Below are 23221 nucleotides of genomic sequence, written 5' to 3' on the forward strand. Positions count from 1 at the left end.
CTTTCCATCGTTGCTCATTTGTTAATTGCAATAGGGCAACTCAACGACACTGGTAATACATCACTTCAAGAATGCCATAAATTGGCAATTCCATGAATGCTGACAAAGTTGAATATCACCAGACCTTCCACCGTTGTTAAAATAACAAAAAATGGGTATGTCACAATGCCTCCCTCAAGAGCCAAGATTTGCAGGATATGGTCTGGCAGGGGGGTAAGCCTACCTGGATACAGTTTCAGCTGCTACCATGAAGACTTGTAGCTGGCTAGTTTGTTTGAAATTCAGGTGGGTTTTAGGTTCCGGTCAAACATGAACGGTATAGTCATAACTCATAAGCAGACTTGTAGTTGGCTATTTTGTTAGAATTTCGAAAGCGTTGAAAATTGAAACATCCTTCTATCGCCTTACGTGGTGTAAGTTATCCAAAGAGTTGAATTTGGAAATGCTCAATCTGAATTTGATCTGTTATCATGGACATAATCCAAGTGACTGTTGAAATGTGGGCAGGTGCCGTAATATAAGATCATTCTTGGAGTTTTTTAAGATAATTTTTTGATATAATAGCAAAATCTTAATGATTCTTTGACATGATCTCGCTTTAATGTCTTCATCTGTAAAAACAGTGGGCAAGAAACTTGATGATAACAACAACATTTTACAGTGCCTTCCATGCAATCTAACCCTAAATCATAACTTTGGAGTTGAAGGGTCACCTAACGAGGAGTCATGAGCACCACAACCAGCCAACTTACAATCATTTTCTTTCCCTTGTACAAAAATTTCAAACAAAGAACTGTGCAAACAAGAACATTACTCCATGTGACTTGTACTATTCTGATATCTTACATCAAGATATATACTGGCCAGTGGCCTGCTTTATACAACAAAAGTTCGGAAACTTTTCAAAAGTTAGGTAACAAAAATACTTTGAACCGAAACTACGTAGGCTTACGAGACAGGACAAGATCATCAATCCATTAAGCCAAGGACGTGCAAGTATTTAGTTGATGACACGGTTCTTCACTTTTCGTACTTGTCAAAAGAGGGCAAAGCAGAACCATTGCTTGGTTCTTTTCATCAATTGAGGTCCTATGGGTGATGCAGCAGAAGAGTTGCCATTACTTGGAAGCTTTTCTTCTGCTTCAGCTGATGATGAACAAGAAGAGTCTCTAAAAAGAACTGGTATCTAGTCTTCTTCTGTTACCTTTCTATGTTTAGTTTTCATATGCTTTCTGCTACGTAGACAACATTGTTGAGAAAGATAGAAATGGTCATTCATCTTCTTCTGCTTCAGGGTTTAGCTTTTTTGCATGTCTTCTCTTCTTTTGTTAATGATTTTCCCAAGAATCAGAAAAAATGGTTTCCATGATGGCTTGCGTGGTAGGTTTGATTGGTGTTTGCGACGAGGCACATGATTTTTTTTTGTTTTTGCGTAATAGACAGACAAAGGTAAAAAAAAAAGGAAACGCCGTTGCCGGGGATCGAACCCGGGTCACCCGCGTGACAGGCGGGAATACTCACCACTATACTACAACGACCTTGTTGACATTATGTTTTATAACACAACTCTATAAGATGAAAAATGAGATTCTAGGTGGAATTTTTTTGCAAAGAATTTCTTGATATATAATGTCCTATCTAAAACCACCTCCCTTCCTCATTGGGCTAAACTTTTTTTTGAAATACTTGAAGGAACCATATGGACGGCAACAGCACATGTTATAACAGGAGTGATAGGGGCAGGTGTCCTGTCTCTTGCATGGAGCATTGCTCAACTAGGGTGGATTGCAGGTCCTCTATGCATGATAGTTTTTGCAGTAATCACCCTTGTTTCAACAAACCTTCTCTGTGACTGCTATAGATTTCCTGATCCTGAACATGGCCCCACCAGAAACAGGTCCTACATGGAAGCTGTGAAGCTGTATTTGGGTGAGTGTATATACACATAGATTTGTTCCATTCACAAGCTTCAAATTGTTGGTTCTCGTTATAAATGATTTGATTTTATTAGCAAACTAACAATGGTGGCTCATTAGTTGATAGGTGGGATAAGAACCTGTGATACTATGGTTCAAGTCCCACTTCCTTCATTCTCATCATTGTGAACCACAAGCAGAGATCATGGATCCCATCTCGATAGCTGTTCCGAGTTGGCTATGCATCTATCTAAAGCTTATCTGCACTTGAAGATGGAATAAATTAGTTTGCTTATATGAAAGTATTCACTGTCTTCGTCTCCGTCCTTCAATCAAACACGTTTTTGTCCTCTGTTCCATTTATAGTTTGTCGTGTTATGTTGGCTATGGTTGAGAGAAGGTATCCCTTCTTCCAACTTTTGTTACGTATTGCACTAAATCACTCAATCTTTGACTAAGACATTGAATTACAGTCTTATATAGTAATAGTCTTATTGATTGCTTAAACAATCAGTGGCCTCTAGTGTACTCAAACTCTTTACTGTTTTTTATTTTCTGATGAAGTAGTAAGTTCAGAATTCTGACAACTAGACAACTCAAATTCAGGAGAGAGAAGCCAAATAGTGTGTGGAATATTTGCAGAGGAGAGCTTATATGGGTCTGGAATTGCCTATACCATTACTTCTGCTACTAGCATAAGGTATGAGACTTCAACCCTTCTCTGCTTTCTTCCTAATTTTCCATTTGATGGACTTGTTTGAGAAACTTGATAAACATGCATGAAGCCAAATTTTGAGGTTGGTATAAGCTTGATTGATGATGAACTTTTGAGCTACAAACAAGTATCTGGCTTAGTCCTTTCCTTCCAACTCTTTGTAGTTGTCAGCATGTGAGCGAGTGTCTTCTCCCATAAAATCTTTTGTCATACCCATTATTAGGGCAGTGAATCTAAGTATGGTAGGAAAATGGGAGACTCCTCTAATAGGAGAAATAACCAACATTTTCCTGGTTAGAAAATTTAACTGCATGTATGATATTATTGTAGGCGAGAAAATTACAGGAAAAAAAATGGCCTTTTGGAATGCTGTGATCAGAATCATGCTTCCCAGCAAGTGTTAATTATGATATTCTTCCCAGTTTTTAGCTGAACTCTTGATTCATGATTGCATGGTAATTACAGAAGTACAGAAGGAAGTAGAGAAATCAAAATGAAAGATTCTTGGAAAGGTGGTTGTGATGGAACAAGCACCATAGGTGTTGCTAACCTTTTTTATGATGAAAGAGGAAATGCCTTTTACTGGATAATGGCTTTTAGCTGTTAACTTCGTGCATTTAACAACTCGGTAGGATCTGTGGGATATTAGAAACCAGTCCTTGTTGATTGACCCATTCAAATTAAATCATCTCATTAATGTTATAATCACACATGACCTTGGATAGAAAGTTGCTACTCTTTCTTGGTATTATTACGTTGATAAGTCGGTATCTGTATGGAATTTCCTGCTTAGTATAGTTTCACCCTTCCTCCACAAAGAATCCAGCAAAGAATTGTTGTAGAAATGCTAGCTACGAAGTGAAAGAAAAACCTAATTAGGTTCCGAGGGGATGGAGGTGAACAAATATTTCAAACTTTTTTCTTGAAAGGCATACTATGTATCCGCATTTGTTCATGTATCTAATTATTGTGTTCAGTTCTGAAATAGTTAAGAGTACTTCGGCCCTTCATTTTGGCTATCCAGGTTGTAGAAAACTTCTAGTGAACATAATTTCCTGCCGTGAATTGAATAATCATGGCAGTCCAACATCCTCTTGAACTGGCAAATGGTTGCTGTGATGATGACGGGCATCCATTAAGAACTGGTAAATAATTTCCAAGGACCAGTTTATGTATTTAAAGTTTACCGCATTTTTTTCAATTCAATCTTGAATTTGGTGCCTCTGGGAAACTCAACCAGGAACCTTATGGAGTTGCGTTGCACATATTATTACCGCTGTTATCAGCTCTGGAGTCCTGTCCTTGGCTTGGAGTACAGCACAGCTAGGTTGGATAGCAGGGCCAGTGTCCTTTCTTTGCTTTGCGATTGTCACCTACGTTTCTGCATTCCTCCTTTCCAATTGCTATAGGTCCCCTGACCCAGTAACCGGAACACGAAACTACTCTTACATGCATGCTGTTAGAGTAAATCTTGGCAGTTAAACACATTCGCTTTACCTTTGAGCTTGTCTCGTAAATCCCCGTGTACCTTTCAGTTAGGATATTCCTTATTTGCTTCCTAATTTGATGTAGTGATAGTTCAGGTAAAACACAGACATGGTTTTGTGGTTTGCTTCAATATCTGAGCTTGTATGGGACTGGTGTTGCTTGTGTTATTACTACTTCAACTAGCATGAGGTACTTCCTCGCTAAATTCTGTGATTTACACCCTTTTTAACCCCTTGGGTTTGAGACTGTTCTGGATTAATTCCCTTGCAATATTAAGTTTTTTTTGTCTACATCACCTGTATTTTGTTGGTTGTTTTCCTATCTTTTCTTCCTTGTGGATTGCTAGCTCATTTCATGTTTACGACAAGGGTATTTGTATAATATGTGTTCTTTTTTTAAATGTAGAGCAATTCAAAGATCAAATTGTTACCATAGAGAAGGGCATAAAGCTTCATGTGAATATGGTGATACCATCTACATGCTGCTATTCGGAGCTGTTCAGATAGTAATGTCACAGATTCCAGATTTTCATAACATGGGGTGGCTCTCTGTAATTGCAGCAATCATGTCCTTCACCTACTCTTTTATCGGATTTGGACTTGGTGTTGCAAAAGTAATAGGTATTGCTGCTAATCTGTTCAGTTCTTTCTTCCTGTTGATAGGCATCATGCTCTGCTAGAAAGTCCATCTTTTCAGTCACTTACAGCAAGCAGCTCTTGAAGCTCAATTCTCCATTGTGTTTCTGAGGCTGTGTATTGAAAAGAATAGAAACCTTACTTGGAGGATTTGTAAATTTCTGACTGGAGAGATTAGTGACTCTCCACAGAGCCTTGAATCACCTTTCTTCTGGCAACCAGAGTTGGTATGTAAGATAAGCATGGATAGTCCATTGGGAGAAGCAGCTACGTTATCTCTAAAAATTTACTTATGTAACTGCAGAAAATGGGAGGATTAAGGGGAGCATTACTGGAGTCTCAGCTGCCACTACTGTCAATAAGTTATGGCTAGCCTTCGAAGCACTAGGGGACATTGCTTTTGCCTATCCATACTCGATCATTCTGCTTGAGATACAGGTTTCGCTTCTACTTTTCTGAATTCAATTTCGTTGCAGAAACTAGTAACAAATTCTGGGGGACTGAAGTGAATTTACAAAATCTTTTGCTTGAAGGATACTTTGAAGTCACCTCCACCAGAGAACAAGACCATGAAGAAGGCCTCGATGATTTCAATATTTATCACAACTTTCTTTTACCTGTGTTGTGGATGCTTTGGATATGCAGCCTTCGGCAATGATACACCTGGAAATCTCTTGACAGGGTTCGGGTTCTTCGAGCCCTATTGGCTCATCGATTTGGCAAATGCTTGCGTTGTTCTTCATTTGGTAGGAGGATATCAGGTACTAATTTTCTTTCCTTCTCAAAACAACAGTAAAATAACATTTGCAACTTTTTTGAGGATCTCATTTTTCTGTTACAAAAAAACTAACTATTATTATTTTTTGTATAAAATCTATCAGTTTGCTCATGGTTTATGTATTTTTATGTTCTGTTTGCAGATATATAGTCAGCCTGTGTTTGCATTTATTGAAAGCTGGTTCAGTAGGAAATTTCCAAGTAGTGGTTTTGTGAATAACTTTCACACCTTCAAACTTCCATTATTTCCTCCTCTTCATATCAATCTTTTCCGGCTATGTTTCCGAACTGCATATGTTGCGTCAACCACTGCCATTGCAATGGTCTTCCCATACTTCAACCAAGTTCTGGGAGTGCTAGGAGCCTTGAACTTTTGGCCTCTGGCTATATATTTTCCCGTGGAAATGTACTTCGTGCAGAAGAAAATAGGTGCTTGGACAAGAAAATGGATTGTTCTTAGAACATTTAGCTTTTTTTGCTTGCTTGTAACAATAGTGGGCTTAATTGGGTCAATTGAGGGAATTATAAGTGCTAAACTTGGCTGAGAGACTCTCTTACTGAGTTAATTTCTGCCAGTTGACTACAGCGATCATATATTATGTTGGAAGACGAGATTATTATGCCTCATGTTTTCCTTTCCTGTTCTAATATAAGGATACAGATTCCTTGCTTGCTAGAAGGCAACTAAATTTTCTACCATCAATAGTCATTAAAGAAAATTAATACTGAGAAGAAGCATGCAATTTCCTGGAAAGTTGGTGAGCACTGCAAACTAGTGAATTCCTCCAATTAAACTCATGATACCATGTTATTGACACAGTAGAAGATTTGAGCCATAAAACCTCATCATGGATTACCTTTAACTGGAAAGGAAACCTGAACCATCATATCCAAGCCTCTGAAAGGAAATATTGAATCTGTAACATTTGATAATGCATAAAAATACCAGACAATCTTTCTGATACTGTGAAAGAATATTTTCCATGGTATATACTATATAGCCAACACTCCAAAGAAGCTATTAAAGGCCTTGTTTTATTTAAATGGGCATCCACTCACTCTGACATTCTATTCTTCGAAGAAGAAGCTTCAAGGGATGGGATGCTTTGTTCATACCTAAAGAAATTACCAGGATCCACCATGGTCTTAACTTGCACCAACCTGTCAAAATTGCCTTTGAAATACTTGGTACCCCAACCACTAGCTTGCTCATAACTAGCATTGCCAATTTCATTGATACCCAGATCAATATCTCTATAATTTAGATATGAACATCTAGGTGATTTTGACACAAATGGAGTCATGTAATCGTAAAGCTTTCTGATAAGATCCAAATTGTGATCCACAGCTTCAGCACCTTCTTCTTTCCAACTTGCTGCATACTGGATTTTGTAAATGTTCCCTGATCTATGTGGAAATGGGGTGTCAAGTTCTGAAATTTCACTCATTTTTCCTCCATAAGGATTGAATGTCAATACTGGCTTTCGCAATTGGATCATTTTCTTCCATATTCCTTCAAGATCAGTCTTCGAAATAGGCTCTTGCACATAGTCAGATTTCCTCTTCAAGTACTTCTCTTTTGTTGAATGTCTCTCAAGCAAAACATCTGTAGATGTACCAATTTGATAATTGGACCAAAACAGCACCGACTCAATCCAGCTCATTTCTTTGCAGTCCGTGGACACTAATCCCATTCCAGGAAACTGCTCATCCATCAGAGAAACAAGTCTTTGTGCATTTCCAAGAAACAAAGCATTGAATTTGGCCTTGATTGTCACTTGCCCCTTCCTAGTAACTGGGTTCAGGACCACCCTTATAAAGAGATCTTCATCGATTTTATTAGCAACATGCTGCCATTGATACACAATATCTGATGCACCTTCTTCCAAAGTCCTTTCAACTCTAAAAACAGTGACAACTTCAGGGACTTGAACCAGCTTAATTTTCCATGAAACAATGATTCCAAAACTAGCTCCACCTCCTCCCCTAATAGCCCAGAAAAGATCCTCCCCCATTGCTTCTCTATCCAAAACATTACCATTAGCATCAACCAGTACTGCATCAACAATATTATCAACGGACAAACCATGTTTCCTCATCAAGTTACCATATCCACCTCCACTTAAATGGCCTCCAACACCAACCGTTGGACAAACTCCAGCAGGGTAGCCGTAAGTCTTGCTCTTTTCAGCAATTCTATAATAAACTTCCCCTAGTGTAGCACCTGACTCTACCCAAGCGCTCTCATCTTCTATGTCAACACTAACAGACCTCATATTGAACAAGTCAACCATGATAAACGGCACAGCTGACACATAAGAAAGACCATCATAATCATGGCCTCCACTGCGGATTCTAACTTCAAGACCATGAATCTTGGAACAAATGATTGATGCCCGGATGTGAGAAACATGAGTGGGGGTTACAATGAACAAAGGTTTTGGTGTTGTAGGAGATGTGAATACAAGGTTTCTGATGTAAGAATTCAAAACTGACAAGTAGTTAGGATTGTTGGGGAAATACGTGACTTCAGAGATTGGTGTGGAGGTTAAAGAATGAGTAGACAGGCATTGGAGAAAGGTTTCTTGGATTGGATCTAGAGTTGCCATTGAGGTATAGAACAGAAATATTCTGAGTATTGAAGAGATGAGAGTTCTCATTACCTTATATGCTTCTTTTTTCGCTTAGTCTTCAATGCGAAGATGAACTTTATACAGCCTGTTTCTATATTATTCTCTTGCTTGTATTGCTATTTTTCATTGCTTCTTTACTAAGGAGCTTTATTACAGGATACCGTTGGGAAGCTTCATTTGTCCTAGCGTCAAGTCTCGCTCACCGATTGTGATATTTTATTACAAGCCATTAAAGAGCCAGCCACAGTGATGGATCCACATGCCATAAGGGTCAATGAACAATCATCTCAGATGAATTGGCTGTTAAACCATATGTCAAAGCCCGCAACACATCGTACATAACGTTGGCAAAACCAGAGACGATGAGTAAAGGCTTATCTTAGAATTGGTGTGCAATAATTCTGTGACAAATGTGTGCTGAATGCGTAATACACGCAATATTTCACATATTATTTGAAATAAATAAAATAATTTATAATTCAAAATATTTATTATATTAAATAAAATTCAATCTTTAAAATAAAATATAGACTTGAATGAAAACAATATAATAATATAACATCTAAGACACTGAATAAAAAAAAAATAAAAAAATAAACCTTGTGGAAGCAAGCAAGGCAAACCAACCAATGAAAAAGAAATTACTTTTTATTGGATATGATGCAATCCATGATGAGTTTTACATGTCTTCTCTTTCTTTGTGGGGATATACTGCTACTTACTTTATAAATAATGTTCCATAAAAATATGTTGATAAGACTTCATATGAGATATGAAATGGTAGGAAAACCAATCTTATCATTCTTAAAGTATATTATATCTGAAAGATAAGAGTTCAATTAAATAAATATAAGTTTGTGGGATATCCAAAAGAAACTATTAGAAATTATTTATATCATCATATTGAGCAAAAATATTTGTATCAAAATATGCTATCTTTCTAAAGAAATAATTGTTATTGAAAGGAGTTAAGGCTATAACATTAGATGTTCAACCTGATGCTTAAGAAATATAAGAACTTTGTAGATCTAGTAAGACACGTTATGCACCATTGAGATATGGAATCAATATCTGATATTAATTCTAAAAAAATGGCTCGAGGCCATGAAATCTAAATTGGATTTCATGTACACCAACCAGATATGGATTTTAGTTGATCCATTTGAAGGGATAAAACCCATTGAATGTTAATGGGTCTTTAAGAGAAAGACTGGCATTAAAGACAATCTACAAATACGCAAAGCTATACTAGTTGCCAAATGTTATAAATAAAGACAAATAAGTCGACTTTGATAAAACTTTCTTGCCAATAACTATATTAAAATCCATGAAGATTTTGCTTGTTATAGCTATATACTATGATAATAAGATTTGATAAATGGATGTCAAAATCATAATTCTGAATGAGAATCTACAAGAAAAGGTGCATATGACACAACTTGAAAGTTTTTAAAATTCAAGGAATTTGCCAATAAAGTATGAAAGCTATAAAAATTCATTTAAGAACTTAAGCAAGCTTTGAGGAGTTGGAATATCTATTTTCATAAGATAATCAAATAGTTTGATTTTTTTAAAAAAATATGAATGAAACTTGTGTTTATAAAAAATTAGTAAGATTAAAGTTATTTTCTAATATTATATGTAGACAACATATTATTAATAGAAAACAACATTTCTTTGCTCTATTTAGTAAAACATTGGTTGTTCAAGAATTTCTTTATGAAAGATATAGGAGAAACAATCCATATACTATGAATAAAAATATCTATAAAGATAGATCTAAAAAAGGATGCTTGTATTGTCTAAATTCATGTATATAGACAAGATGTTAAAACGACTTAGCATGAAAGAATCCAAAAGATAATAATTATCTATTTCACATATAATACTCTCTCTTTAAGGATATGTATTCTAAAACACAAATTGAGAGATATAATATAGAAATAATTCCATACACTATGGATATAAGTTCCATAATATAATATATGTGATGCTATGTAAGGCCATATAGATGTATCTTATGCTTTGAGTAGAATTATTAAATACCAATCTAATCCAAATGAGAGTCATTAGAAGATAGTTAAAAATATTCTTAAATACTTAACAAGAATTAATAATGTTTTTCTAGTTTTAGAGGAGATGAACTAGTAGTTCATGGTTATTTGGATGCTAGTTTTCAATAAGATATTGAAAATAGCAAATTGAGTTGGGTTATATTTTACTCTAAATAATGGTACTGAGTTAGAAGAGTTTAAAATAAGAGATCAAAATAAATTCTACAACTAAAATTGAGTACACTTTTATGTTTGAGGAGACAAAATAGATTGTTTGAATCAAAAAGTTCATCAATGAATTAGGTGTGTTTCCTAGCATTGTTGATCCAATAGCCATGTACTGTGATAATAATGGATCCATTACACAATCAAAGAAACCAAGGTCTCATCAAAGATTAAAAAATATACATAAACAATTCTATTTGATTAAAGAATCACGTAAATAAAATATGTAAGGATAAAGCGAGTACCTACTAAAGACAATCTTGAAGATTCTCTTACTAAGTCAATATTCTAGTAAAAACATTATCGTCAAGTAGATAGATATGATATTGATACATAAATGATTGGTTTTAAGTAAGAGATTGTTAATGTATATGTCCTACAACCATTCGGTTGGTTACATGTGGAACTAACCTTATTCATGTAAATATATTTAATTTATTAATAAAACTTATTTATCTTTAATATTCATCAAATTTTTTATTAATAAATATAATAATTTGATCAATGAACTTAGAGTAAAGATAAAGTTCTTGGGACAAAAATATTTAGCAAAAAAAATTATAAAGTTGTTATAATCATGAGATTCTTATTATATCAAAGCATTGTTTCTAAATATTCCTAATCAATGCTTTATTAAGACTAAATATTGATTAGAGTTGTTTAAACTAGTACATATTATGTTTTTTTTTTCTTTATGAAAGAAAGCAGTTGTTCTCATAAATTGAGGTATGATGGATATCTAAAACTAATATGTAGGTATTTGTCAAATAATATGTATACTGAACTAACCTGCATGAAAATTTCATATGGAGAAATTACGTGTGTTTATGAAAAGGCTCATGTGCAGGTTGTGTAAGTGATCTTTAGACTTGATATTACTAAGTTATATTACATAATGAGTATTATATTTTGATTCTGCTATACATTGTCCTAATCTAGGGTAATAAATGAGCAAATATTGGGTATAACATGAACTATATAAATGTATTTTAAGTAATCAAGAGAGGATTCACCACCCTTGATATTGGGTATAACATGAACTATAACAAATGGGTTGCTAGACATTGTACTTGATCTTCAAATATAAATCAATAAGTTATTGAATTGATAATAAATTAATTTGTTTAATTAATTTGATCTTATTTTATTTAGGATTATGATTTATATTTGGGCTAATTTATTAGGGAACATAATAAGTCACATACATAAAAGCTATTGATCATAAATTAAAATGAGATGATTAATCAAATGTGATTTAATTGTAAATAAATTTTAGAAATTGAAGACTAAAATGTAATTAATATAAGGTATTGCAATTCTAAAATTATCCTAAAATAATATATGTGATATTATTCAAGGGACCAATTGATAGTTTATTATTTATAGGGTTTTTAGGTTTTTTTATAAATAAAATGTTATGCTTTTTATTTTCCAAGAGAAAGAAGTTAAATGTGAGTAAAGTATAATGCTTAAACACTTAAAACATAAAAAGAAAAGAGTTAACATTCTAAGGTATGACAATATCTCTCAACTAAAAGGGTTTAAGAGATTTTTTATTGGTGGTTCGTGTGGGTTATTATTAGAAGCCAGACATTTAAACGGCTTGTAATTTGCGACAATCCAACCTTGAAGCAAATTGCAAGTTAACAAAAACATTTGATTTTTAGCTAATTTTTATATAAACCGTAAACAACTTTAGATCTGTCTAATAGAATTCTCGGGACTCTTGAAAAAATTTAAATTTACAATTTTTGCTGTGTATATTTGTTTTGAAAAACCCAACAATAATACACTACAAAGGTGAACTCTTACCTATTTAACACAAGTATAGCTCCTGACTTTGGTCATATGCCTAGCTACCATGTTTAGTTGCTCAAGCAGAGTTTCATTTTATATATGCAGTTGTATGCTGATTGTCATCCACGGTTTTTAATGCCAAGTAAGTGTACTGGACATGGTGACAAATTGATAACTGTACTTCTCATTTGCCAACCGGCAGAGCCTTTCCATTTTTGCTATTGTTTCAAGGAGAGCCAGCCGTGGAATATGTTCCACCATGACTCCGGATGATGGCGGCGGCGATGCCTAGCATATATAACCAAAGCCTTGACAGCAGAGGTAGAAATATGTTATGCCAATCATTGCTATATTCGAGGGCTTCTTCATTGTCTTGTTCTCTGAGGGAGGTGATTTTAAAGTATCATGAATTCATTTAACTTATGGGATTGTGATATTGTCTGATATCTTGCTGAAATTTACAGGCTAGCTGGCCAAGAACACTGCCAGAATTTGCTTGGTTTCTTTGTTGTTTAGTTTTAGAAAATTAATATTGCCTACAATACTTATTTAAATCACCTCTTTTTAATAAATCATTGATCCAAGTAAAAACAAAAACGGTTCTACATAGATTTAGCACTTACAATTCCTTCAATCGACCCAATTAAGCCTACAATTGATACAAGAAAGCAAACAAAGCTAAATGTTCTGAGAACAACCCATTTTCTTGTCCACGCCTCTATTTTGTTCTGTACAAAATACATTTCTACAGGGAAATATATGGCTAATGGCCAAAAGTTTAAGGCCCCTAATAGCCCCAGAACTTGGTTGAAGTAAGGGAAAACAGTGGCAATCACTGTAGTTGACACGACATATGCAGTTCGAAAACATATCCTGAAAATATTAATGTGAAAAGAAGGCAACAGTGGGAGTTTGATGCTGTAGAAGTTATTCAGAAATCCACTGTTTGGGAACTTCTTCGAGGACCAACGTTCTACAAACGTGAATACTGGCTGACTGAAGAGCTGACAGAGAAAGAAACATGTATCATAGTAACTCAAAAACTTATCAAACTGCAAGCTTTAAAATGAAATCCTCGTCCAACTATTGTTCGCGACAGAATAAACAGAGCATCGCCTAGGACACAGGAGATGCAATGGATTTGATGGAAACAGGAAGCATGTTTGCAGTTAGCGTAGGATATTTTTTACTTTTAAAGCAGGGAAGAGAGTAAAAGGGAAGTACCTGATAGCCTCCAACCAAATGTAGAACAATGCAAGCATTAGCAAAGTCAATGAGCCAGTAAGGCTCATAAAATCCAAGTCCTGTCAAAAGATTTCCAGGAGTACTGTTGCCAAAAGCTGCGTATCCAAAGCATCCACAGAAGAGGTAAAATAATGTTGTCAAGAAGAGAGCAATCATCGATGCCTTCTTCATGGTCTTGTTCTCAGGTGGAGGTGACTTCAAAGTATCCTTCATTTAACAATTTTCTAGTTCATTTTAGCTCTGATAAGCTGTAAGATAATGAATTTTGGACAACAGAGGGCAGACCTGAATTTCCAGAAGAATTAGTGCGTATGGATAGGCGTAAGCAATGTCCCCAAGAGCTTCAAAGACTAACCATAGTTTTTTAGCTCTAGTAGCAGCTGGGGCACCCGTAATGCTTCCCTTGATCATCCCATTTTCTGCAATTAGAAAAAAATAAATTAAAGGCAAAGTAGCTGACTCTACAAAAACATGTGATCCATGATTATTTTTTTCAATACAACATATTTGTTGCAATTTTGAATTTTCACAGATTTGTTCGTATCTGAGGATTGAATTTCAATTGCAAAGCCAGATGCCTCTGATAATAGAGAATGAAAAAACGTCTACCTATTACTGTAGCCAAGCCAAGTCCAAATCCTGTAAGAGAGTAGGCAAAAGACATGATTGCAGCAAGAACTGAAAGCCATTCTATGCTGTGGAAATCTGGTATCTGTGATGTTACAATCTGAATAGCTCCGAACATCAGCATATACGGAGTATCCACGTATTCACATGGTGCATTATGACCTTTTTCATGGTAACAGTATGATCGTCGAATTGCGCTGCAATGTTGTTAGATAATGGCTCAAACTTCACAATAAACGAAACACTATGGCATAGACAATAATGGTGCTCGATAATTGGAATAAAACAAGGCATAAATCAAGAAATTCACCATGGAAGTACCTCATACTAGTCGAAGTGGTAATAACATATGCAGTGCAAATCCCATACATGAACAGATACTGAAACAATCCGCAAAGGCATGTCTGGGTTTTACCTGCAACGTCACCACTCAAAATTAGGATGCTTGTAGAAGGTAGATCATCTACACATTCCCAAACATGAATATTCAGGGAACAAAATAAGCTCAAGGTTTAAAAGGGAGTGGGTGTTTTGCTACCAAGATTCACTCTAACAGCATCCATGTAAGAGTAGTTTCGTGTTCCAGTGACAGGGTCAGGATATCTGTAGCAATCAGAAAGAAGCACAACAGAAACATAGGTGACAATAGCAAAGCAAAGAATGGCAACTGGACCTGCTATCCATCCTAGCTGTGCTACACTCCAAGCCAAAGACAGAACACCAGAGCCGATAACTGCCGTAATTATATGAGCTATGCAACTCCATAAGGTTCCTGGTTCAGTTTCCGGCAGGAGGTAAACTCAAGATTAACAGAGCACACAACAAAATATGCAAATTAGACTGGGAAGTTGGATGTGTCATTACCAGTTCTTCTTGTCCGCCCATCATCATCAAGCAACAAACTATTCTCTAGCTCATGTTTGACTGCCATGACTATCAAATTCAAGGGAGGCAATAAAGTTCGCTACAAATTTCCTACCTGTAAATCCAAAATGTAAGGATTAAGCTCAACAAGATCTGAAAGAAACACTGTCATAATAGTTGATGTGGTCATTGCATAGCAATGATGTAAAACACTATGCCCTACACATGTCATAATAGTTGATGTGGTCATTTGTATCTATCCCTCTCACATCATTAAGATTTCTCCATTTCTCTTGGTGAGAATATCCTACCAGCTATCCTATATGGAAGACACAGAATTGAGAACTATTTGATGCAGTAATTAAGAAAAGAAAGAACCCCGACCTGTTCGTGAATGGAGGTTGATTAAGAAATTCTACCCTGAAAACCCTTTTCATCAAGGTTGATTAAAGATTCGGATACTTGAATCTAAAACATACCACTATGTCTGATAGCCCCATTTGACTCCATATTTAGTTCACCTTTCCCCACTTTTCTTTTTGGTCAATAACATTGCCTTTAGCCTTGTAGGGCCAGATGATGGTTAACAGCACTCACAGCCCTTTCACTAACATGTGTTTCTTTTCTCTGTTACTGTTGTCAGAGTTTGATGATGAGTTGTCATCAAACATTGAAACACTATAACAAAAAAAATTTAATCCTTTTTTGAGTGTGGGTATGATGACAAAACTCCAGAAGGACCCGTGAAACCAGTACGTACATGAGGTGGATAGACAGATAATAAAAGTGTATTTAGTATTGCGGTAGATATTGTGGTTGTGGTTTGAAAAAAATTATTTTATAAAAAGTATTTTTAATTAAGGTTGGTTTGAAAAAATAGGTATTTGGTTAAAATTATGATTGAAATTAAGATTAAAGAAAAACTAATTTAATGTGTTTGGTTAAAACTGTGGTTGTGGTTGCTTTTGTACCAAAAATGACTAAATAAAATGAAATGAAAAAAATAAAAAGAACATTAATAAAATAATTCATTGTGTTAAGAGGAAATAAAACATTTTTTCCATATAAATACCGGCAATAATAAAAGCGTGTTTTGTTATTACAATTAAACATTATTGTCCCATCAAACTATTAGCAATGTCATCACGAATATAATCCATACGCGACGCCCCCTGCTGTCCACTTGTTTGTGATTGTGGAATGACATTAGAAAAAATATCTTGAGGAACGAAATCAGGATGGCTATCAAACTTGTTGGCAACATCTTGGCCCGACTTTCGTCGAATATAGTTGTGTAGCGCCATTGATGCGACAACAATTTTAACCTGTGATTTATATGGAAACTAAGGCATGGTTTGCAAGATTTGCCATCTTTTCTTCCAAACTCCAAATGTACGTTTGATTACACATTGTAATGATGAATGAACTCGGTTAAATAGTTCCTCCCGACTCCGTGGTTGTCATCATCGATGAAATTCTGGAAGATGATATCTTTCCCCTCTATATGGACCCAAGTAACCGTACTCATTCGGATATCTTGAATCAACGAGATAATACTTCCCTGCATAAATGTTAGAATTGATTAATACTTACAAAATACTTCATATAAAAACAAATTAGACCAGCTGAACAACAAGCACAAATTTTTTTTTTAATACCTTCAGATGGCCGTGGAAATTGTATGTTTGTATTTCCAATCGCCTCATAAAATATTCTTGTATCGTGAGCACTACCTTCCCACCCAGCCCAAACAAATGTAAATTGCATGTCAAAGCTACATGCTGCCATTATATTTTGCGTCGGTATACCTTTTCTACCAATAAAAGGTATTTGATTTTCTTGTGAAACACATGCACGTACATGTGTTCCATCAATCGCTCCAATGCAATTCTACATACAAAAAAATATTTTTTTCCGAATCAATTTAATTGCACATAAATATTTGATTGTAACCTTTTGAAATATTTAACAGCTTGTACTAATTATTGCTTACCTTGAAATAGGGCATGTATTTGAGATTCATTTCAATTTCTAATGGTGTTGTCGTGAATTCTGGATCTACTGGTCTGATTAAATCAACTGCTAGCAAGCACACAGAACGAAGAACCTCGTTGAAAGTTCTAGAAACGGTTTCACCTTAATGCTGAAAACGCTTCTGCACTTCCCTATTCGACGCACTGAGAGCTAAAGTGTAGAGAAACATGCCTACTTTCTCAATAACACTCATCCGTCTAGACGGTTTCAACCCGTACATCGTTTCCAACTCAAAAGCCAAACTCTTCAATGTCTCAGCATCCATATGAAACATGTTCACACAACGAATCCAATGCTCATTTAAAATTTCAATCAACCAGCGCATGCCAGTGTTGTATGAATCCATACATGGCTCTTTATAAATATACGTATTGTAATACATCGCCAGTGCTCCAGCCGTGCATATAATTAATTTAGTGCGATCACACTCTCTATGCCAAAATAAATCTCCAACGGCATCGTCATCCTATTGATTTAGGTCGTCGTGCTGAGCCTCACTATTATAGTTTACATAACCATCACCATAACTACCTCCAAAACCACTTACAGAACTTGTACCAACAAACCCATCAGACACTTATCGACCAACATTATTCATAACATTTTCATAATGCTCATCAAAAAGCGCATTAAACCAATTCGCGTCCATATCTACAAACAAAATTTAATATCAATTTCCAACCCGCATAGTATCGGTACAAAATACATGTTCATTGAACGATTTGTTTTTAAATTTTGTGTCGTTAATGTCGGTCTTAACACATGCAATATTTTTCAATACAACAATAATTGTAGTTTTCAACCTACAACGTTACGGTAACATGAAAGTTTTGTCTATGTAATTTGTTTACAATATTTAAAACGGTCAACATATATATTATAGGAATCCCATATAAGGGAACGTATTTACAACATTATTAACTTAAGAAAAATATATATAATTTGAAGCGACCCCTACGAAATGAAAAGATTTTACTTATAAGTTTCGCATTAAATATTATACAACAAAACCGTACATGCAACCCACAAAATAGTGTTCATACGTTGGTATGCTTTAAATTAATTGGTGGCAACCACTTAAGGTTTGTTAACAAAACTAGGTACCAAGAAGGGATATATATATATAAATAGCGAAAAAAACATACATTCACTTGCTTTATTGACAATAATAGCAGCCCTAAAAGCATTTACCAGTGCAAATTCGGTAACAAAACATCAATAGAAAGCTTTATGACCTAAAAAGCATCCCTAAAATCAACAACTAACCTTGTAATGGCAATGAACTTCAAGTTGCAGTATAAAAACAGAAAAAAAAACCCTGTAATTACAGCCCTCACTACCGTGGGAATGGTTGCAAATTTTGTGCCCAGCCAATGACAACTCTTTGGAAAGATACTGCTTCTTAAATACAAACACACACACACAACACAAACAAGCTGTATTTACTGCCATACACATCAGCAAACCTGAATTTGTATAATTACTAACCATTCAATCCAGCAACTCCCATTCAACCCACTATCAAACATGTAAGTAACTTCACAATAATTGACAGCAATAGCTACCATTCAAGTCAACATAAATTCACCCAATCAGCAGCCATTCAAGTCAACATAATTTCACCCAATCATCCATTCAACTAAAAAAAAAAACATGTAATTCGTTAGGTGAAAATCTGAAATACAAGGCTGAAAAAGCAGTCTGAAGATAATAACTGTTCAAATCATCTCAAACATAACTAATTAGCCTACAACTACAAATACAAAGGCAAAATCCATATATATGATACGTTACAAGCTAATAAACCCGGAAAAAACAGCAAAGGCATAACCGTTTGCATCAACCATTATGCAATTCTACAGCCGCAAGAAGACCTCATGATCCTCACCCTTTTGTGGACTATTAACTGTGAAAAAAACAGGTCAAATGCAATGTGTTAACAGCTCATTGGAATACAAAACAAACATGATAACTTTGCAAAACATTAAAAAACCATGAAATATGGAAAGCATGCAATAATTACCAAAACATATTAAACACAACAACATTTAATTGCTGCAACATATAACAAACAATAAAATACATAAATGTAAGTTTTCCATATATCAAATGAAAACTTACTTCAAGGTTGGAAGTTAGCCCTTCGCTCAAACATTAATTTCAACCACTAAACTTTTTGGTCTATATCACCAATTGCTACCCACATTTCCCTCCTACTTCTAATCATAAAAAACTCAGTTGCAAAGCAATACTGCTCATTACCGAACACCACTTCCTCAATGGAGTGAAACTCTTTCATCACCTCTTCTATGCTACATCCTTTTTTTATTTATTTATTAAAAACACTTGATGTGCACTCACTCTTGGTAGATACACTATCAATTAACTTATCTAATCATGAAAACAATTGTGATCCCCTTCCGACACCCCTTTTCTTTTTCTCATTTTGTTGCGAACTTTGTTGCACACCTTTTCTCTTCCCACTACTACCAGTGGGATTGGGATTGCTTGTGCTATTGGCAAAATTGACACCATCCACCATGTTATTGACATCGACAAAGAAATTTGGAAGACTATCCTCCTCAGAATCGCCACTACCTTCCTCAAGATAAGGGTCTTCATTAACTGCATTATTTTGCCTTTGACCGCTACCATCTTCATCCGAATTCAGACCCTGTGATGGAGCCCAAGCATACTGACTGGTAGCAACAGTGTTTGTAAACATTATATCATATTTACAACACAATGTTGGATCGATGCCAGTATGCCTAAATTTTCTTACCCCGCGTATCTCCTACAACAAGGGACAAAGAACAACAAAATGCATAAAAAATGATGTAAGAACACGAAAGCAAACTGCTTATAACAGCTCTAAACATACTGAAAAAAGACAGACCTAGTTTTTAGCTTTCCACCATTCATCAGGAGCCGCAATTGTTCCAAGTTCAACACTCCATCCTACTCCTGTTTCGGAAAGCAACCTTTTCCAGATTCTCCAATCTTTTTTAATTCCGTCCCACTTATTCTTTAATTGCGCTTTTGTTAATGCATGGCCAGTTTGATCCTTAAAGCAATTGATAACATATTTCCACCCAGCTTTGTTAAAATGTGTGTTGGGTCGCATACCTTGCTCAATTGCTCTAATACATATGTCATAAAAAGCGTGCAACATCTCTCTACTCCAACAAGCCTTATCTTGTGATTGAGAATCGTCCATGTTGTCGGTTAAAATGTGTTGTCTAATTAACAAATAACAAGTTACTTTCCTAGAGGCGATGTAAAGGACATGGAATGCATAATCTATCCTAATAAAATCGCAAGCTGAAATAGAAACTGCAAATTGATAACATAGACTTAACATAATCAGCTTAACACTTTCATTGATAGGTTTATTTCCATTAAAGTGTGTACAAGCCAATGTATTCATTGCATAAGCGTAAGAAGGCATGCTAAAGAGACAACGTCTAGCCTTCAGTGTATATAACAATATTCAAGTATTGATTTGCATTGGAGTTTTGAAGGAATTACTAAAAACATGTTCAAATGGAATCCTCCTTCAGTTTTGAAAAAAAATTCTAATGTTAAACACATCAGCTAGTTAAACTCAACCTTAGACACTCAGAAAAATGTACATATTTGAACTCAACCTCAGGCAATTAACAGAACCCCACATGAGCAACAACACAATACATTTTAAAAATATTTGAAGAACCTGAACAAACACTAGATGATAGGGGGATTACAAATTTAGAATATGTACATATGTTATACCATGAAAGACAAAAAAGACTAAGACAAATAGTTGAACAAATCACTCGTAGGTACCACTCTTTTTTACATTAAAAAAACAGAGTATAATTATAACACATAAGAAGTTATCCAAATAAAAAGAAAAAGGAACACAAACACAGTAACAGAGCATCACAAACCAGAAGAAAAGCAGATCATACAGCAACAACGCAGAAAATATAATATACAATTGGCATAACAAAGTAACAGAATAATTCAATCGAAACATACATAATCAAACACAACAATAACATAAATTTTTATGCTCAAACATCACACAACAACTGAAAATTAAAGACTACATTAATTGTGCAACAGAAACAGAGCAACTGACCTTGATTTTTCCTTTGCAACCGAGACAGAGATTGTTAAGATGCTTGGCCTTCAGCTTTCCAGGAGGATGATTTCGATGTTGTATTTGGTTCTGGCAAAGAAAACACACAGCAAGCGAAATTTTTTGTTAGAGAAAACAATGTGTTTAGCAGATAAGGCATGATCTAAACAATTTTTCAGGTGAAGTGCGAAGAACATTACCTAGGTCACAGTGTGTCTTCTTCAACCGAGAAAGGAGTTCATGGCAGCAGATTGGTGGCAGATGGGCGTGATCTACACTCGGATACACACACTGGTGATGGTTTGTGTGAGAGAATGGAAAGAGTGTACTGTGGGTGTGTTTCCCACATTGTGAAATCAAAAGGAGAAGGACTGATTTTTTGCTTCGGGCAGCTTTGGAGGAGGAGAGCTCAGTGTGGGAGGAGAGACGGCCATGCGGGGATTTGGATGTTAGGGCTAATTAATTTTTTTGGTAAAGTTAAATGCGTTTTCTCTGAACAACAGCCACGGCAAAAGCAACTGCTAGTTGCTTTTGCTTATCCTGCGTTTAGAACACAATTATAGTGGGCCCCATGTTATTTGAAAACGCCGGTTGCTGTTAATCAAATAGCTTGACAAAATGAAACACTTGAAACGTGGACGCTCCCGCGTAACCAAACGAGGTCTAAGTCTCCTCTTTTAATTTTCTCAACTGGGTATGTCCTGGAAATTTAAGAGCATTCATGCCAAGACCAAACTCATTCATTAACGGCTAGGCTAGCTCTCAAATTGGAGTGCAAGGCTGTCTTCCATTGGTTAACTGAAGTCGTGTGATCAGCAGGCATGTTGCATAGAATAGGAACAGCAAATTGATTCAATGTTTAAGGGAGAATCAAGCCATGATAGGACTTCCAAATCACTTTAGTTAACACCAAGAAAACATGTAAAGGGACAAATCTGATTACAGCAGGGTACTGAGAGGTTCTCATCGTGTCTTCAATAACACAATTTGACCTAATATACCAACAAGTTTGAGGTAAAGAAACATATTAAACCTTAACAAAGAAAGAAGAAAGTAACAGAAGGTTGGAGCTTGGGCCATACCTTTTGGGGCTACTAGATGCACAAGGCAAAACCACCGCTCATGCAATCTACTCCTGTGCAAATACTCGAAACCAGTTGCCTCGTTTCTCCTCAAGTATGCACTGTCAGAATTCCATTTCAAGCAATAATTGGTGGATGCACTGTCAACTATCTTTGTTCTTAAAAACAATATTTGAATATATGAAAATGACACAAAATAAATAATATTTGCCAATTTGAGCATAAAAAAATAGTGTGATCCCTTTCATTGCATCACAAGGACTGTTATACCTGCACCTAGTCATTGAAATTAATAATAAAAAAAAGGGCATTTGGAAATAATAATGTCAAGGATTTTCTCGTGGAAATTTTTTACTACTACATGAGAAACCTCAGATCACAGTCAACAGTAGTCTAGCACAGGCGCACACAGATTCTTTCCCATCGTGTCATTAATGTCTTGATGTTTTGGATGCTATGTGAGCCTATCAGCATTTATCTTGACTGGATCGGTTGAAGGGCTTATCAGAGCAAGATTAAGCCAAGGACTGCATTGTATCTGTTGCATTGATCCTATTAAATATTATCCTTAACATCATCAGCATCAAAGAAAAACTTATTAAAGTCTTCGTTTAAAAAAAAAAAATTTTTTTATTATTATGGATGTTCAGGCCAGTTTGGACATACTTCAACTAATTTTATAGAACATGAAATTAATAATTATATAAGTTTCTAGTGACCTTAAATTTACGATACTCAAACTAATAAACTAATGAACTTTAACAAATAAATTTAAAACTTTAAATAGTTGAATTATATTTTTTATAATTAAAAATAACTTAGTTTCAGAGGAAGCATAAGCTAGCCCGAAGACATCTTCAAATTCTTTATCCCTTTTTGTATATATTAAACACATAGCAGACACAGTGTGCAGAAGATTTTTTTGGTTTTGCTCTTACAAAATGGATACCAGAAGCCTTGTTAAAGAAGGTCCGGCTACCGTTTTGAGAATGTAAGTAACAGTTAT

At 35.3% G+C, this 23221-nt stretch overlaps 3 protein-coding genes, 1 long non-coding RNA gene and 1 other non-coding gene across 13 annotated transcripts; 1 reads left to right on the plus strand and 4 right to left on the minus strand.

The window, feature by feature from the left end:
* The first annotated feature begins 136 nt into the window (after window positions 1-136).
* On the plus strand, window positions 137-6210 carry LOC118037669 (probable amino acid permease 7). 7 transcript variants are annotated; one of them, XM_073409562.1, is made up of 10 exons: window positions 1801-1929; window positions 2012-2316; window positions 2523-2616; window positions 3656-3776; window positions 3872-4105; window positions 4215-4308; window positions 4525-4739; window positions 5059-5192; window positions 5288-5515; window positions 5675-6210. In XM_073409562.1, exons 4-10 carry the CDS (start codon window positions 3707-3709, stop codon window positions 6074-6076), a joined length of 1377 nt encoding a protein of 458 aa, XP_073265663.1. In that variant the 5' UTR covers window positions 1801-1929; window positions 2012-2316; window positions 2523-2616; window positions 3656-3706; the 3' UTR covers window positions 6077-6210. The 7 variants fall into 7 exon arrangements, with proteins under 7 accessions (XP_034899616.1, XP_073265661.1, XP_073265665.1 ...); XM_073409560.1 differs by having other exon boundaries at window positions 1785-2316; XM_073409564.1 differs by having other exon boundaries at window positions 1785-2316; window positions 3872-3958.
* Window positions 1467-1538, minus strand: TRNAD-GUC (transfer RNA aspartic acid (anticodon GUC)). The gene has a single exon. It is a non-coding gene; the product is annotated as a tRNA-Asp (tRNA).
* A 230-nt stretch (window positions 6211-6440) lies between the features above and the next one.
* Window positions 6441-8446, minus strand: LOC118037668 (berberine bridge enzyme-like 8). The gene has a single exon (XM_035043724.2). It carries the CDS (start codon window positions 8189-8191, stop codon window positions 6587-6589), a length of 1605 nt encoding a protein of 534 aa, XP_034899615.1. The 5' UTR covers window positions 8192-8446; the 3' UTR covers window positions 6441-6586.
* A 4350-nt stretch (window positions 8447-12796) lies between these two features.
* On the minus strand, window positions 12797-15583 carry LOC118037670 (probable amino acid permease 7). Of its 3 annotated transcripts, none has more exons than XM_035043730.2 (8): window positions 15361-15583; window positions 14977-15091; window positions 14651-14884; window positions 14434-14527; window positions 14095-14309; window positions 13771-13904; window positions 13465-13692; window positions 12797-13244 (listed from the first exon to the last, which is right to left on the minus strand). In XM_035043730.2, exons 2-8 carry the CDS (start codon window positions 15041-15043, stop codon window positions 12843-12845), a joined length of 1374 nt encoding a protein of 457 aa, XP_034899621.1. In that variant the 5' UTR covers window positions 15044-15091; window positions 15361-15583; the 3' UTR covers window positions 12797-12842. The 3 variants fall into 3 exon arrangements, with proteins under 3 accessions (XP_034899621.1, XP_034899623.1, XP_034899622.1); XM_035043732.2 differs by having other exon boundaries at window positions 15456-15569; XM_035043731.2 differs by lacking the exon at window positions 15361-15583 and adding an exon at window positions 15200-15340.
* A 3144-nt stretch (window positions 15584-18727) lies between these two features.
* LOC118037671 (uncharacterized) lies at window positions 18728-22696 on the minus strand. The gene is made up of 6 exons (XR_004685647.2): window positions 22216-22696; window positions 21334-22125; window positions 21134-21223; window positions 19907-20249; window positions 19609-19804; window positions 18728-18916 (listed from the first exon to the last, which is right to left on the minus strand). It is a non-coding gene; the product is annotated as an uncharacterized lncRNA (long non-coding RNA).
* Window positions 22697-23221: the final 525 nt, after the last annotated feature.

The sequence above is a fragment of the Populus alba genome, chromosome 1, assembly GCF_005239225.2.
Source record: "Populus alba chromosome 1, ASM523922v2, whole genome shotgun sequence".
In the NCBI taxonomy this organism is placed as follows: Eukaryota; Viridiplantae; Streptophyta; class Magnoliopsida; order Malpighiales; family Salicaceae; genus Populus; species Populus alba.